At 62.1% G+C, this 16,408-nt stretch overlaps 1 protein-coding gene across 1 annotated transcript in view; it reads left to right on the plus strand.

Moving 5' to 3' along the window:
- Positions 1–2,103: 2,103 nt before the first annotated feature.
- Positions 2,104–16,408, plus strand: part of LOC132322906 (proline-rich protein 12-like) — a gene marked incomplete at its 3' end in the record, with an annotated part of 41,997 nt that continues 27,692 nt past the window's right edge. Inside the window, exons 1-4 of the mRNA XM_059837653.1 lie at positions 2,104–2,237; positions 8,691–8,803; positions 11,378–11,539; positions 12,856–16,199. Of these exons, the coding sequence (XP_059693636.1) occupies positions 2,152–2,237; positions 8,691–8,803; positions 11,378–11,539; positions 12,856–16,199 (3,705 nt within the window). The remainder of the gene's footprint in view (positions 2,238–8,690; positions 8,804–11,377; positions 11,540–12,855; positions 16,200–16,408) is intronic.

A 16,408-nucleotide genomic window follows, 5' to 3' on the forward strand; every position in this document is an offset into this window, starting at 1 on the left:
GGGGGGATTTTGGGGCTGATTTTTGGGACTGGTTTTGGGATGGTTTTGGGGTGTTTAGGGGTCGTGTTCAGGGTGGTTTTGGAGCTGGTTTTGGGGAGGTTTATGGGGTATTTTTGGGGCTTTTTGGGGCTGTTTTGGGGATATTTTTGGGGTATTTCAGGGCTGATTTTGGGGAATTTTTGGGGTCCTGGGGGGGATTTTGGGGCTGATTTTTGGGACTGGATTTGGGGTGGTTTTGGAGCTGGTTTTGAGGAGTTTATGGGGTATTTTTGGGGTGTTTTTGAGGCTGTTTTGGGGATATTTTCGGGGTATTTCAGGGCTGATTTTGGGGAATTTTGGGGCTTTTTGGGGCTGGTTTTAGCACAGCTTTGGGGGTAGGTTTTGGGGTGGTTTCAGGGCTGCTTTTGGGGCATTTTTGGGCCTGATTTTGGTGTATTTTGGGTGGTTTCAGCACAGTTTTGGGATGGTTTTTGGGGTGGTTTGGGGCATTTTTTGGGGCTGTTTTGTGGGTATTCCGTGGGTAACCCGAGGCCCGGTTTTGGGATATTTTTGTGGGAATTTGGGGCTGATTTGGGGGGTATTTTGGGGCTGTTTTGCAGGAATTTTGGGGCATTTCAGGCTGGCTTGTGGGGTATCTTTATGGATATTTTGGGGCTGGTTTTGGACTGGTTTGTGGCTATTTTTGGGGCTCTTTTTGGCTATTTCAAGGCTCATTTGGGGGGTATTTTTGGGGCGGTCTTGGGGCTGTCCTGTAGCTATTTTTTAGGGTATTTTGGGGACATCTAGGAATTATTTTATGGGTATTTCTGTGGGTATTTCGGGGCTGCTTTGGGGGTATTTTTCGGGGTATTTCGGGGTTGTTTTGGGGCTCACTCACGTCACCACGGGGTCCCGGCAGGGCTGCAGGGACAGGCAGCAGCAATCGAAATCCTTGATGGCGTCACGTCCCACCCGCACCCGCTGCGTCCCGTAGCCCGAGGCCGCTGCGAGGGACACAGAGACACAAATGTCACCTCCCAAAGTCCCCAAACCCCCCCAATCCCCAGCCCGGTGCCAGGCGCCACCTGTGTCCTTCTTCCTCTCGTGGTAGCTGTACACGGCCCCCGCCGTGCAGTTCTTGCCGTGCCGGGTCATGGCCGCGCCTCAGCCCCGACAGCGGCTCCGGGATGCTCCTGGAGGGATGGAGAGCAGAATTCAAAGAAGTCCCGTGAGGTTTTTTGGGGATTTTTTAGGGGATTTTGGGTTTTTTGGGGGTTTGGGCGCGGGCCTCCCTCACACCCAGCACCGGCGCAACACCGGAAGGCGGAAGTGGCGAACCGGAAGCGCGCCGGGCTAAAGGGTCCGGGTGGGGGCAGCGTTTTGGTTCCGCCCCCTCTGTCTCTCCGCTCCCAGTTTGCGCCAGTTCCGCCCAGTAGCTCTCAGCAGCTTAGCCCCGCCCCTATAGAGAGAAAGCCCCGCCCCTTTTCATTCTATAGGCACGGCAGGGCCACGCCCTCACTCCGCCCCTCTCCTCTCTCCCGCCCCTATAGAAAATGCCTGGCCCCGCCCCTTTTCCCGCCCCTTTCCAGCCTATAGAAGCCGTTTGGCCCCGCCCCTAAAGGCTCCCGCCACCGTTTGGCCACACCTCCTTTCCATATATGGAGGCGTGTAACCCCGCCCCTTTAATCGCTATAGATGCCGCTTGCCCCCGCCCCTAAGGGCTCCCGCCGCCGTCTGGCCACGCCCCTTTCCCATACAAGGAGGTTGTTAACCCCGCCCCTTTATCGCATATAGAAAGCGCTTGGCCCCGCCCCCTCAGCGCTCCCGCCACTGCGTGGCCACGCCTCTTTGTCCATTTACGGCCGCACTTGGCCCCGCCCCTTCTCCCCGCAGACATTGTCTCTCCCCGCCGCTTTCCCCGCCCCTTTTCCCTTTTACGGCCACGCTCTGACCCCGCCCCTCTCCCCCTATTGGCCCGCGCTCGCCCCGCCCCTCCCGCCGCGCTCTCGCCGCCGCGCGGCCCCGCTCGGGCCCCGCGCGGTGCAGTGTGGGAGGAAGCGGCGGCGCGCGGCCCCGCTCCATCATGGCGGCTCCGTGAGGCGCCCCCCGCCCGGCCGCCCCCCGGCCCCCCCGGCCCTCGACCCCCGCCCGGCCCCGGGGGGCGCCGCCCCCATGGACAGGAACTACCCGGCCGCCGGGTTCGGGGACCCGCTGAGCGCCGGGCCCGGCTGGAGCTACGAGCGCTCGGCCAAGGCCAGGTGAGGGGGGGATCGTGAGGGGGGGAAGGGGGCGCGCACCGGAGGGGGAGGGGGGGGGCGGTGGCACCGGGGGATGGGGGGGGGTTTGGGGTAGGGGGGGTTTGGGGTGAGGGGGTCCCGTTACAGCGGGATCTGGGGGGTGATGGGATTTAGGGTGCGGAGGAATTTGGGGTGAGGGGGTCCCGTTACACCGGGATCTGGGGGGTGATGGGATTTAGGGTGCAGAGGGGTTTGGGGTGAGGGGGGTCCCGTTACACCGGGATTTGGGGTGAGGGTGTCCCGTTACACCGGGATCTGGGGGGTGATGGGATTTAGGGTGCAGAGGAATTTGGGGTGAGGGGGTCCCGTTACACCGGGATTTGGGGTGAGGGGGTCCCGTTACACCGGGATCTGGGGGGTGATGGGATTTAGGGTGCAGAGGAATTTGGGGTGTGGGGGTCCCGTTACACCGGGATCTGGGATGAGGGGGGATTTGGGGTGAGGGGGTCCCGTTACACCGGGATCTGGAGGGTGATGGGATTTAGGGTGCAGAGGGGTTTGGGGTGAGGGGGTCTCATTACACCGGGATCTGAGGGTGATGGGATTTAGGGTGCAGAGGGGTTTGGGGTGAGGGGGTCTCGTTACACCGGGATCTGGGATGAGGGGGGATTTGGGGTGAGGGGGTCCCGTTACAGTGGGGTTTGGGATGTGTTGGGATTTGGGGTGAAGGAGGTTTGGGATGCTGTGATTCCGTTACACCGGAATTTGGGGTGCAGAGGAATTTGGGGCGAGGGGGTCCCGTTACACCGGGATTTAGGCTGCAGTGGAATTTGGGGTGAGGGGGTCCCGTCACACCGGGATCTGAGGTGAGGGGGTCCCGTTACACCGGGATTTGGGGTGAGGGGGTCCCGTTACAGCGGGATCTGGGGGGTGATGGGGTTTAGGGTGCAGAGGGGTTTGGGGTGAGGGGGTCCCGTTACACCGGGATCTGGGGTGAGAGGGGATTTGGGGTGTGCTGGGGTTCGGGATGCTGTGATCCTGTTACACTGGGATTTAGGGTGTGCTGGGATTTGGGGTGAGGGGGTCCCGTTACACCGGGATTTGGGGTGCGGGGAGTTTTGGGCTGCTGTGATCCCGTTACACCAGGACTTGGGGTGAGGGGGGATTTGGGGTGCACTGGGATTTGGGGTGTCCCAGCAGTATTGCGATGCTGTGACCCCGTTACACCCGAAATTTGGGGTGCTGGGGTTTGGAATGAGGGGGTCCCGTTACACCGGGATTCAGGATGCAGAGGGATTTGGGGTGTCCCAGCAGCATTGGGGTTCTGCAATCCCGTTCCACTGAGGTTTGGGATGCAGGAAGTCCCGTTACACTGGGATTTGGGGTGTGCTGGGATCTGGGATGCTGTGACCCTGTTACACCGGGATTTGGGGTGCAGAGGGATTTGGGGTGAGGGGGTCCCGTTACACCGGGATTCAGGATGCAGAGGGGTTTGGGGTGTCCCAGCAGCATCGGGGTTCTGCAATCCCATTCCACTGAGGTTTGGGATGAAGGAAGTCCCGTTACACCGGGATTTGGGGTGCTCAGGAATGTGGGGTGTGCTGGGGTTTGGGATGAGGGGGTCCCGTTACTCTGGGATTTGGGGTGCAGAGGGGTTTGGGGTGAGGGGGTCCCGTTACTCTGGGATTTGGGGTGCAGAGGGGTTTGGGGTGTCCCAGCAGAATTGAGATGCTGTGACCCCGTTACTCCGGGGTTTGGGGTGAGGGTGTCCCGTTATACCGGGATTTGGGGTGTGCTGGGATCTGGGATGCTGTGACCCCGTTACACCGGGATTTGGGGTGTGCTGAGATCTGGGATGCTGTGACCCCGTTACACCGGGATTTGGGGTGCTGTGGGATTCGGGGTGCTGTGACCCCATTACACCGGGATTTGGGGTGCAGAGGGATTCGGGGTGCTGTGGGATTTGGGGTGTCCCAGCAGCATTGGGGTTCTGCAATCCCGTTACAGAGGGGTTTGGGATGCTGTGATCCCGTTAGACCGGGATTTGGGGTGAGGGTGGATTTGGGGTGCAGGGATCCCGTTACACCAGGATTTGGGGTGAGGGTGGATTTGGGGTGTGCTGGGGATTCCGTTACACCGGGATTTGGGGTGAGGGGGTCCCGTTACAGCGGGATTTGGGGTGCAGTAGGTTTGGGATGCTGGGATCCCATTGCACCGGGATTTGGGGTGTGCTGGGGATTCCGTTACAGCGGGATTTGGGGTGAGGGGAGTTTTGGGGTAGAGGTAGCGGGATTTGGGACTCGTTACGCCAGGAGTTGGGGTGTCCCTGGAGTATTGGGGTGCTGGGATCCCGTTACACCGGGATTTGGGATGCTGAGGGATTTGGGGTGTGCTGGGATTTGGGGTGTCCCTGCAGTATTGGGGTGCTGCAATCCCCTTACGGGATGAGGGGATCCCGTTACACCAGGATTTGGGAATGCTGAAATTTGGGGTGAAGGAGATTTGGGATGTCCCTGGAGTTTTGGGGTGCTGCAATCCCGTTAGCCTGGGATTTGGGGTGCAGGGAATCCCATTACCCCAGGGTTTGGGGTGCAGGAATCCCATTACACTGAGATTTGGGAACGCTGGGATTTGGGGTGAAGGAAATTTGGGGTGTCCCTGGAGTTTTGGGGTGCTGCAATCCTGTTACACCGGGATTTGGGGTGCAGGGGTCCTGTTACACCGGGATTTGGGGTGAGGGGCTCCTGTTACACCAGGATTTGGGGTGCAGGGGTCCTGTTACACCGGGATTTGGGGTGCAGGGATCCCGTTACACCAGGATTTGGGAATGCTGAAATTTGGGGTGAAGGAGATTTGGGATGTCCCTGGAGTTTTGGGGTGCAGGGATCCTGTTACACCGGGATTTGGGGTGCTGAGGGATTTGGGGTGCAGGGATCCCGTTACACCAGGATTTGGGGTGCAGGGGTCCTGTTACACCAGGATTTGGGGTGTCCCTGGGATTTGGGGTGCTGGGATTTGGGGTATCCCAGCAGTATCGGGGTGCAGGGATCCCATTCCACTGGGATTTGGGGTGCTGAGGGATTTGGGGTGCTGGGATTTGGGGTGCTGAGGGATTTGGGGTGCTGGGTTCCCATTGTAGCAGGATTTGGGGTGCTGAGGGATTTGGGGTGCTCCAGGACTTGGGGCACAGCAGGATTTGGGGTGCTCCAGGATTTGGGGTGCTGGGTTCCCATTGTAGCAGGATTTGGGGTGCTGGGGGTCCTGTTCCCTTGGATTTGGGGTGCTCCAGGACTTGGGGTGCTCCAGGGTTGGGGTACTCCAGGACTTGGGGTGCTGGGGGTCCTGTTCCCTTGGATTTTGGGGTGCTCCAGGATTTGGGGTGCTCCAGGGTTGGGGTACTCCAGGATTTGGGGTGCTGGGGGTCCCATTGTACTGGGTTCTGGGGTGCTCTGGGACTTGGGGTGCTGGGGGTCCTGTTCCCTTGGATTTTGGGGTGCTCCAGGACTTGGGGTGCTCCAGGATTTGGGGTGCTGGGGGTCCTGTTCTGTTGGGTTTGGGGTGCTCCAGGATTGGGGTGCTCCAGGATTTGGGGTGCTGGGAGTCATGGTCTGTTGGATTTGGGGTGCTCCAGGATTTGGGGTGCTGGGTTCCCATTGTAGCAGGATTTGGGGTGCTGGGGGTCCTGTTCCCTTGGATTTTGGGGTGCTCCAGGATTTGGGGCACAGCAGGATTTGGGGTGCTCCAGGATTTGGGGTGCTGGGTTCCCATTGTAGCAGGATTTGGGGTGCTGAGGGATTTGGGGTGCTCCAGGATTTGGGGCACAGCAGGATTTGGGATGCTCCAGGATTTGGGGTGCTGGGTTCCCATTGTAGCAGGATTTGGGGTGCTGAGGGATTTGGGGTGCTCCAGGACTTGGGGCACAGCAGGATTTGGGGCGCAGCAGGATTTGGGGTGCTGGGTTCCCACTGCAGCAGGATTTGGGGTGCTGAGGGATTTGGGGTGCTCCAGGACTTGGGGTGCTGGGGGTCCTGTTCTGTTGGGTTTAGGGTGCTCCAGGATTTGGGGTGATCCAGGATTTGGGGTGCTGGGGGTCTGGTTCTATCAGGATTTGGGGTGCTGGGAGTCATGTTCTGTTGGGTTTGGGGTGCTCCAGGATTTGGGGCACTCCAGGATTTGGGGTGCTGGGTTTCCATTGTAGCAGGATTTGGGGTGCTGGGGGTCCTGTTCCCTTGGATTTTGGGGTGCTCTGGGATTGGGGTGCTCCAGGATTTGGGATGTCACACCTGTGCGTGCCTGTGTCACACCTGTGTGTCAGTGCCTGCCACACCTGTGGGTGTGTCACACCTGTGCACAGGTCACACCTGTCACACACGTGGGTCACATGTGCCAGACGCGCATGTCACACACCTGTGTCACACCCGTGGGGCTCACACTTGTGTCACACCTGTGGAGCTCACACCAGTGTCACACCTGTCACACACCTGTGAAGCTCACACCTGTGTCACACCCGTGGGGCTCACACCTGTGTCACACCTGTCACACACCTGTGGAGCTCACACCTGTGTCACACCTGTCACACACCCATGGGGCTCACACCTGTGTCACACCTGTCACACGCCCGTGGGGCTCACACCTGTGTCACACCCATGGGGCTCACACCCATGGGGCTCACACCTGTGTCACACCTGTCACACACCTGTGGAGCTCACACCTGTGTCACACCTGTCACACGCCCGTGGGGCTCACACCTGTGTCACACCTGTCACACACCTGTGGAGCTCACACCTGTGTCACACCTGTCACACACCTGTGGGACTCACACCTGTGTCACACCTGTGGGGCTCACACCTGTGTCACACCTGTCACACACCTATGGAGCTCACACCTGTGTCACACCCATGGGGCTCACACCCATGGGGCTCACACCAGTGTCACACCTGTCACACACCTGTGAAGCTCACACCTGTGTCACACCCGTGGGGCTCACACCTGTGTCACACCTGTCACACACCTGTGGAGCTCACACCTGTGTCACACCTGTCACACGCCCGTGGGGCTCACACCTGTGTCACACCCATGGGGCTCACACCCATGGGGCTCACACCTGTGTCACACCTGTCACACACCCGTGGGATTCACACTTCTGTCACACCTGTCACAGTGTTCTGGGGCGGTGTCAGTCACACCTGTCCCTGGTGTGAGCTGGGGGGTCTCGATCCATGTGACACACCTGTGACACACCTGTCCTGTTTCTGTGCCCAGCCTGGTGTGAGGGTTGGGGGGTTATTTGCCACGGGGGTGTGACAATCCATGTGACACACCTGTGACACACCTGTCTGTCCCCAGCCTGGTGTACGGGGGGTCTGTGATGAGGGGGTGTGACAATCCATGTGACACACCTGTGACACACCTGTCTGTGCCCAGCCTGGTGTACGGGGGGAGGTCTGTGATGGGGGGGATGTGACAATCCATGTGACACACCTGTGACACACCTGTCTGTGCCCAGCCTGGTGTACGGGGGGTCTGTGATGGGGGGGATGTGTCAATCCATGTGACACACCTGTGACACACCTGTCTGTCCCCAGCCTGCTGTACGGGGGGGTCTGTGATGGGGGGGTGTGACAATCCATGTGACACACCTGTGACACACCTGTCTGTGCCCAGCCTGGTGTACGGGGGGTCTGTGATGGGGGGATGTGACAATCCATGTGACACACCTGTGACACACCTGTCTGTCCCCAGCCTGGTGTACGGGGGGGTCTGTGGTGGGGGGGATGTGACAATCCATGTGACACACCTGTGACACACCTGTCTGTGTCCAGCCTGGTGTACGGGGGGTCTGTGATGGGGGGGTGTGACAATCCATGTGACACACCTGTGACACACCTGTCTGTCCCCAGCCTGGTGTACGGGGGGTCTGTGATGGGGGGGATGTGACAATCCATGTGACACACCTGTGACACACCTGTCTGTGCCCAGCCTGGTGTACGGGGGGAGGTCTGTGATGGGGGGATGTGACAATGCCATGTGACACACCTGTGACACACCTGTCTGTCCCCAGCCTGGTGTACGGGGGGTCTGTGATGGGGGGGATGTGACAATCCATGTGACACACCTGTGACACACCTGTCTGTCCCCAGCCTGGTGTACGGGGGGTCTGTGATGGGGGGGTGTGACAATGCCATGTGACACACCTGTGACACACCTGTCTGTGCCCAGCCTGGTGTACGGGGGGTCTGTGATGGGGGGGATGTGACAATCCATGTGACACACCTGTGACACACCTACCTGTCTGTCCCCAGCCTGGTGTACGGGGGGAGGTCTGTGATGGGGGGTGTGACAATCCATGTGACACACCTGTGACACACCTGTCCTGTCTCTGTGCCCAGCCTGGTGTGAGGGTTAATGGGTTATTTGCCACGGGGTTGTGATAATGCCATGTGACACACCTGTGACACACCTGTCTGTCCCCAGCCTGGTGTACGGGGGCTCGCGGGGGTCCCACCCCGACCCCGACCTGCTGCACCGGCAGCCCTACGGAGCGCCCCACCCGCTGCAGGGCTATGCGGCCAACCACCACCCGCCAGGTACCGACCCCGACACCTGCTGGCACCTGCTGGCACCTCGTGTCACCCCTGTGACCTTTATCACTTCCTGTCACACCCTGTCACCTTCTGTTACCTACTGTCACCCGCTGTCACCCACTGTCATCTCCTCTCACCTGTCACCTTTATCACCTCCTGTCACCTCTTGTCACCCCTGTCACCCACCTTGTGTCACCCTGACCACGCAACACCACCACCCCGGGTCCCCGTGTCACCTGGTCACTTCAATGTCCCAGTGCTGTGTCACCCTGGGACATTTGTCCCCTCACGTTTCCCGCCCTTTTCTCCCCTCACGTTTTCCCGCCCTTTTCTCCCCTCACGTTTCCTGCCCTTTTCCTCCCCTCACGTTTCCCGCCCTTTTCTCCCCTCACGTTTCCCGCCCTTTTCTCCCCTCACGTTTCCCGCCCTTTTCTCCCCTCATGTTTCCTTCCATTTTCTCCCCTCACATTTCCCGCCCTTTTCTCCCCTCACGTTTCCCGCCTTTTTCTCCCCTCACGTTTCCCGCCCTTTTCTCCCCTCATGTTTCCCGCCGTTTTTTCCCCTCACATTTTCCACCAATTTTCCCTCACGTTTCCCAATTTTTCCTGCCCTTCCCCCCTCACATTTCCAGCACTTTTCCCCATTTCCACCCTTTTTCCCTCATGTTTGCCACTCACATTACCCCCTCACATTTCTCACTTTTTCCTCACATCTTACCTGCCATTTCCCCCTCATGTTTTTGCTATCTTGACCCTTCACATTTCCTTTCCCCCTCCCATTTCCTGCTCTTTTTCCCCTCACATTTTCCACCCTTTTCCCCCCCTCACATTTCCCATGCTTTTCCCCTCACATTTTATCATTTCCCACATTTTTTGCCCTCATATTTTCCACCAATTCTTCCCTCATGCCCCTTTCCCCCCTCACATTTCCCACCCTTTTTCCCTTCACATTCCCATAGATTTCCTTTCTCGTGTTTGCCGCCATTTTGTCCCCTCAAGTTTGGCACCTTTCTTTTTCTCACATTTCTCTCTTTTTTCCTCCTGTCATTTCTCACTATATTTTCCCTTTACACTTCCTGTTGCTTTGTTGTCTCATTTCCCACCCATTTTCCCCTCACGTTTACTGCTCTTTTCCCCTCATGTTTGTCACCCTTTTTCCCCAGCATTTCCTTTTTTCCCCCTCACATTCCCCACATTTTTTGCCCTCACATTTCCCACCAATTCTTCCCCCATGCCATTTTTCCTCCTCACATTTCCCACCTTTTTCCCCCTCAGGTTTCCAACTATTCCTTTTTTCACATTTGCCACCATTTTGTCCTCTCAAGTTTTACACCTTTCTTTTTCTTACGTTTCTCACCTTTTTTCCTCTAACATTTCCCACTGCTTTTTCCTGTTACATTTCCTGTTGCTTTGTTGTCTCATTTCCCACCCTTTTTCCCCTCACATTTCCCACCCTTTTTCCCTCATGTTTCCCATTTTTTACCTCACGTTTCCCACCCTTTTCTCCCCTCACATTTCCTGCTCTTTTTCCCCTCACATTTCCCACCTTTTTTCCCCCCCTCACATTTCCCACTAATTTTTCCCACATGCCCTTTCCCCCCTCACATTTCTCACCCTTTTCCCCCTCAGGTTTCTGGCTATCTCCTTTCCTGCGCCATTTTGTCCCATAAAGTTTTACACTTTCTTTTTCTTTTATATTTCTCACCTTTACCGATTTTTCCCTTTACATTTCGTGTTGTTTTGTTGCCTCATTTCCCACCCATTTTCCCCTCACATTTCCCACTCTTTTCCCCTCACATTCCTTACCCTTTTCTCCCCTCACATTTCCCACCTCACATTTCCCACCCTTTTCTCCCCTCATTTCATACCTTTTTTTCCTGTCATTTCCTGTCCTTTTCACTCGGCTTTACTGTCCTTTTTGCCTTCCATTTGCTGCCTTTCCTCCCCTCACGGTTCCCGCCCTTTTCTCCCCTCACGTTTCCCGCCCTTTTCCCCCCTCACGTTTCCCGCCCTTTTCTCCCCTCACGGTTCCCGCCCTTTTCTCCCCTCACGTTTCCCGCCCTTTTCTCCCCTCACGTTTTCCCGCCCTTTTCTCCCCTCACGTTTCCCGCCCTTTTCTCCCCTCACGTTTCCCACCATTTTTTCTTCCTTTCCCCCCGTTTTTCTCACATCCCGTTTGCCATCTGCTCACCCCCAAACCTCCCACGTTTGTCACCCCAACCCTGTGTCACTGCCACCCTTTGCTGCCACGTCCCCACGTCACCCTGACCCTGTAAATGTCACGGCCGCGATGTCCCCACATCCCCGAGGTGTCCCCGGGGCTGCACCACTCGGGGTCACCCCAAACTGTCCCCTCCATTCCCTCCCTGTCCGTGAGGGGGTCACGGCTGTGGTGTCCCCAAGGTGTCCCCGAGCTGTCCCCAGGCCTGCCCCACTCGGGGTCACCCCAAACTGTCCCCTCCATTCCCTCCCTGTCCGTGAGGGGATCATGGCTGCGGTGTCCCCACATCCCCAAGATGTCCCTGAGGTGTCCCCAAGCTGTCCCCGAACTGTCCCCAAGCTGTCCCCGTGTCCCCAGGGCTGTCGGGGCTCTTCGAGACGGGGCTGCACCACGCGGGGGGCGCGGCCCCCGACGCCTCCGTCATGAACCTGATCTCGGCGCTGGAGTCGCGGGGACCCCAGCCCGGACCCTCGGCCTCGTCCCTCCTGTCCCAGTTCCGCACGCCCTCCTGGCAGACTGGTGGGTCTGGGGGCTTCGTTTGTGGGGGGGGTCCCAGTTCCGCACGCCCTCCTGGGAGAGTTGGGAGTGTTTTTTGGGGGGGGGTCCCAGTTCTGCACCCCCCTCCTGGGAGAGTTGGGGGTGTTTTTTGGGGGGGTGGGTCCCAGTTCTCCCCCCCCTCCTGGCAGACCGGTGGGTCTGGGGGCTTTTTGGGGAGGGGGGGTCCCAGTTCTGCACGCCCTCCTGGTAGACTGGTGGGTCTGGGGGCTTTTTTGGGGGGGGGGGTTCCCAGTTCTGCACCCCCTCCTGGCAGACTGGTGGGTCTGGGGGTGTTTTTTTGGTGGGGGTCTTTATGTTGCTTTGGTTTTGGGGAGCGGTTTTATTTAATTTCTCACTGGGGGTGTCCTATTTTTGTCTTGCTGGGGGTTCTACACTTGGGGGGGGTCCCCATTTACCCCAGGGGGTCCCCATTTTACTGCAGGGGTGTCCCCCCTACCCAAATAAGGCTCCCACATTTACCTGGGTGCCCCTCACCCACCCAAATGGGGTCCCCAAATGTCCCATGGTGCCCCTACTCCCCCTGGGGCTGCTACCCCCTCCCCAAAGGGGGTCCCCACTCACCTTGAGGATGTCCCCCCTACTCAAATGGGATCCCCACATGTCCCAGGGTCCCCCACTCCCCCTGGGGCTGTCACCTCCTACCCTGCCAGGGTCCCCACATGTCCCAAGGTGCCCCTACTCCCCCTGGGGGTGTCTCCCCCTCCCCAAATAGGGTTCCCACGTGTACCTGGGTGCCCCCCACCCACCCTGCCAGGGTCCCCCACTCCCCCTGGGGCTGTCACCTCCTACCCTGCCGGGGTCCCCACATGTCCCAAGGTGCCCCTACTCCCCCTGGGGGTGTCTCCCCCTCCCCAAATAGGGTTCCCACGTGTACCTGGGTGCCCCCCACCCACCCTGCCAGGGTCCCCCACTCTCCCTGGGGCTGTCACCTCCTACCCTGCCGGGGACCCCACATGTCCCAAGGTGCCCCTACTCCCCCTGGGGGTGTCTCCCCCTCCCCAAATAGGGTTCCCACGTGTACCTGGGTGCCCCCCACCCACCCTGCCAGGGTCCCCCACTCTCCCTGGGGCTGTCACCTCCTACCCTGCCGGGGTCCCCACATGTCCCAAGGTGCCCCTACTCCCCCTGGGGGTGTCTCCCCCTCCCCAAATAGGGTTCCCACATGTACCTGGGTGCCCCCCACCCACCCTGCCAGGGTCCCCCACTCCCCCTGGGGCTGTCACCTCCTACCCTGCCGGGGTCCCCCAACCCTGTCCCTTCTCTCTCCCCGTCCCCAGCCATGCACACTCCAGCTCCGGCCGAACTCTTCATCTCGGGAGCCCTCCCCGGCTCGGGCACCTTCCCGTCCTCGTCGGCGCTCGGTCCCTACCAGCACCCGGCGTCCTTCGGCGGCCGCAGCTTCCCGGTGGGGTCCCCGCTGAGCCTGCCCGAGGCCGCCTTCAGCCCCGGCTCCAACGGGCTGCTGTCCCCTCACGACCCGCTGCTGCACATCAAGCCCACGCAGCCCGCCGTGCCCTCCTCGCTGGGCTTCGACCGCCTGGGCTCGGCCGTGCTGGGCTCGGCGCTGCCCGCCCAGACCCCTCCGTACCGGCCCGCGCCCAGTTCCTCCCAGTTCAACCTGCTGGCGGCCGCCGAGCAGCCGCCTCAGCTCTACAACGCTCCCGTCTTTGGCGGCGCCAACGCGGCGGGCGGCGGCGATCGCGCCATATCGCGACAGGACAGCGTCATCAAGCACTACCAGCGGCCGGGCGCGGCTCAGCCGCAGCTGCCGCCGGCGCCGGGCCTGCAGCACTACCTGAGCTGCGGCGGCTCCTACCAGCAGGTGCCCGCTCACCGCGCCCCGCTCTCCTGCAGCCCGCTGGGCGAGCAGTCTCCCGCCAGCTCCGAGGGCTCGCAGCAGCCGCCCAAGGCCGCCCCGACGGCGCCGCGCCCCGAGCCGGGCTACCGGCCCATCATCCAGTCGCCGGGCTACTCCGGCGGCGCCGCGGGCGCGGCGGGCAACGGCGGCGCGGCCGGCGGCAACGGCGGCAAGTCCAAGAGCTACTCGGCGTCGCGGCAGCCGCCGCGCTCCACCAACACGCCCAAGTGCCAGAGCAGCTACACGCCCAGCACGCCCAAGCCCAGCTCCGTCATCGCCAGCCAGTCGCCCGCCTACTCGCCGGGCCAGCCCCCGCAGAGCCTGCTGGCCATGGGGGGAGCCCCCGGCTACAACGCGCCCGGCGCGCCCCAGAGCCTGGCGGGGGCGGCGCAGCCCGCGGGGGGCTTCAGCGGAGGCCAGGCCGGGGACATGGGGGGCAAAGGCGGCGGCTACCAGGGCGGGGGGCAGGGCGGCGGCCAGGGGGGGCTGCAGCCCTGCGTCAGCGCCGCCGGCACCTACTCGCCCGAGCAGCTGCAGGCGCTGCCCTACGGCGTCCAGCCCGAGGGGGGACAGGCGGGGGGCTACGGGCCGCCGGCCCCCTCGCAGGGCCTGCCCACGGCCAGCCCCTCGCTGACCTACAGCACCGGGCACTCGCCCGCCATGCCCGGGCCGCCGCTGCCCTACGCCGGCCTGGGCGGCTCCAGCCCCTCGCCCATCATCCGCCCGCTGCAGTCGCCGCCGGCCGCCCGGCCGCAGAGCGGGGCCTCGCCGGGCCAGTCGCAGAAGTACCTGGGCTCGGTGCTGTCGCCGTCCTTCATGGCCCCGCAGGGCTACGGGGCCGCTCCGGGCGGGGGGCTCGAGCGGCAGCCGCCCCCCGCCCCGCCGGGGGCGCCCCCCAATTTCGGCAAGGGGGGCAAAGGCGAGGCGGAGCTGCTGGCGGCGGAGCGCAGCGAGGACGAGGATTTCCTGATCCAGCACCTGCTGCAGGCGCCCAGCCCGCCCCGAGAGGGGCTGGGGGGCTGCGAGGAGCGCCCCAAAACCCTGGGGGGCTACGGGGGGGCGCTGGGCAAGGAGGAGCGGTACCAGCTGCAGAGCGTCATCCGGCCCAACTCCAACCTGGAGGCGCCGCTGGAGCTGGCGCTGCTCAAGGAGAAGAAGAAGCCGGAGAGAGGCAAAGAGTTCCGGGGGGCCGGCGGAGCCGGAGGGGGCGGCGAGGTGGCGGCCACCTCGGTGGTGCACTACGGCCACCAGGCGCCGCCGCCGCTGGACACGTACGAGCTGAAGAAGCCGCCCGAGCACCTGGCCGGGGGCAAGGAGCTGGGCCAGCCGCCGCCGCCGCACTCGTACCTGCCCAAAACCCCCGAGCACGGGCGGCTGGTGGGCGAGGGACCCCCGCTGGAGCCCCACAACCTCCTGCTGGACCCCTCCCCGGAGCTGGGGGGGTCTCTGCTGCCCTCGGTGCTGACGCACACCCAGAGCCAGCTGCACCCCCGGCCCAAGGCCAGAGCCCCGCTGGACGTTCACCTGCTGGAGCAGCAGAGGATGCCGCCCCCTCCTCCGCCCCCTCCGCCGCCCCCCGCGCCCCCCTCGGCTCCGCCGGCCCCTCCGGCCGCCCCCTCCCCGCAGCTGCTGCTGGAAGCTCACCTGCACCAGGTGCGCTCGCAAGGGCTGGACCCCCAGGCCCCGCCGCCGCTGCCCCCCGACTCCATGGAGGTGTTGCCCCCTCCCCAGGAAATCCAGGACTTCTTGGAGCCCCCCCTGGGCTTGGAACCGCACCTGGGGCAGAGCGCGGGGGTGCAGGGACCGCCCGGGCACCTGCTGGACCCCGAGGGGGGGGTCCCGGCCGTGCCCCCCGAGGCCAAGGACCAGTTTTCGGAAGGGGGCAGCCCCGCGGGGGGCAAGGGCCGTTTCGTGCCCCTCACGTCCATCTGCTTCCCGGACGCTCTGCTGCAGGACGAGGACCGCGGCTTCTTCCCCGGCATGGAGGACATGTTCGGACCCCCGCCCGAGGATTTCCCCAAGCCCGCCGAGGAGGAGGAGGAGGAAGGCAACGCCAACGCGGCCGGGCTGGAGGCGCGGCCCGAGGGGATGAAAGCGCCCCCTCCTTACGACATGGGGCAGAGCTACCCCTCGTTCTGCCCGCAGGACGGGGGCGCCGCCGGGGACCCCCCCCAGCTGGGGCTGGAGCCCCCCAAACACGAGTTACCCTCCACGGTGAACGCGGAACCGCTGGGCTTGATCCAGAGCACGGGCGACGGGGGTCCCAAACCCCCTCCTCCTCCTCTCAGCACCCCTCTCTTCTGCTCCTCCAAACCCAAAAAGCTGCTGAAAACTTCCTCCTTCCACCTGCTCCGCAAGCGGGACCCCTTCCCACCCCCCAAAAAAACCTACGCGCAGGAGTACGAGTTCGAGGATGACGAGGATAAAGCCGACGTGCCCGCCGACATCCGCCTGAACTCGCGGCGCCTCCCGGACCTGCTGCCCGACCTCATCTCCAGCTGCCGCCGGCCGCCCCTCACCCCCATGGGCGACATCGACTTCTGTCCCCACCCCGGCGCCCACCCCGCTCCCAAGAAGCGCGGCCGCAAACCCACCAAGCCCAAGCGGGAAGGGCCGCCCCGGCCCCGGGGCAGGCCGAGGATCCGGCCCCTGGAGCCGCCCGGCTTCCCCGAGGGAGCCAAGAGGCCGCGGGGCCGGGGCCGGGGCCGGGGCAAGAAGGGCGGAGAGGACGGAGAGGGGATGGAGCCGCTGCGGCCGCTCAAGGTGAGGGGCTCGGGGGGCTGGGGGGCTCGGAATGGGCCCGAAATGACCCAAAATTGGGGTTGGAGGGCTTAGAATGGGCCCGAAATGATCCAAAATTGGGATTTTGGGGCTTAGAATTGGCCGAAAATGACCCAAAATTGGGGGTTGGGGGGCTCGGAATGTGCCCGAAATAACCCAAAATTGGGGTTGGAGGGCTCGGAATGGGCTGA

The sequence above is a fragment of the Haemorhous mexicanus genome, unplaced genomic scaffold (genome assembly GCF_027477595.1).
Source record: "Haemorhous mexicanus isolate bHaeMex1 unplaced genomic scaffold, bHaeMex1.pri scaffold_197_ctg1, whole genome shotgun sequence".
NCBI lineage: Eukaryota > Metazoa > Chordata > Aves > Passeriformes > Fringillidae > Haemorhous > Haemorhous mexicanus.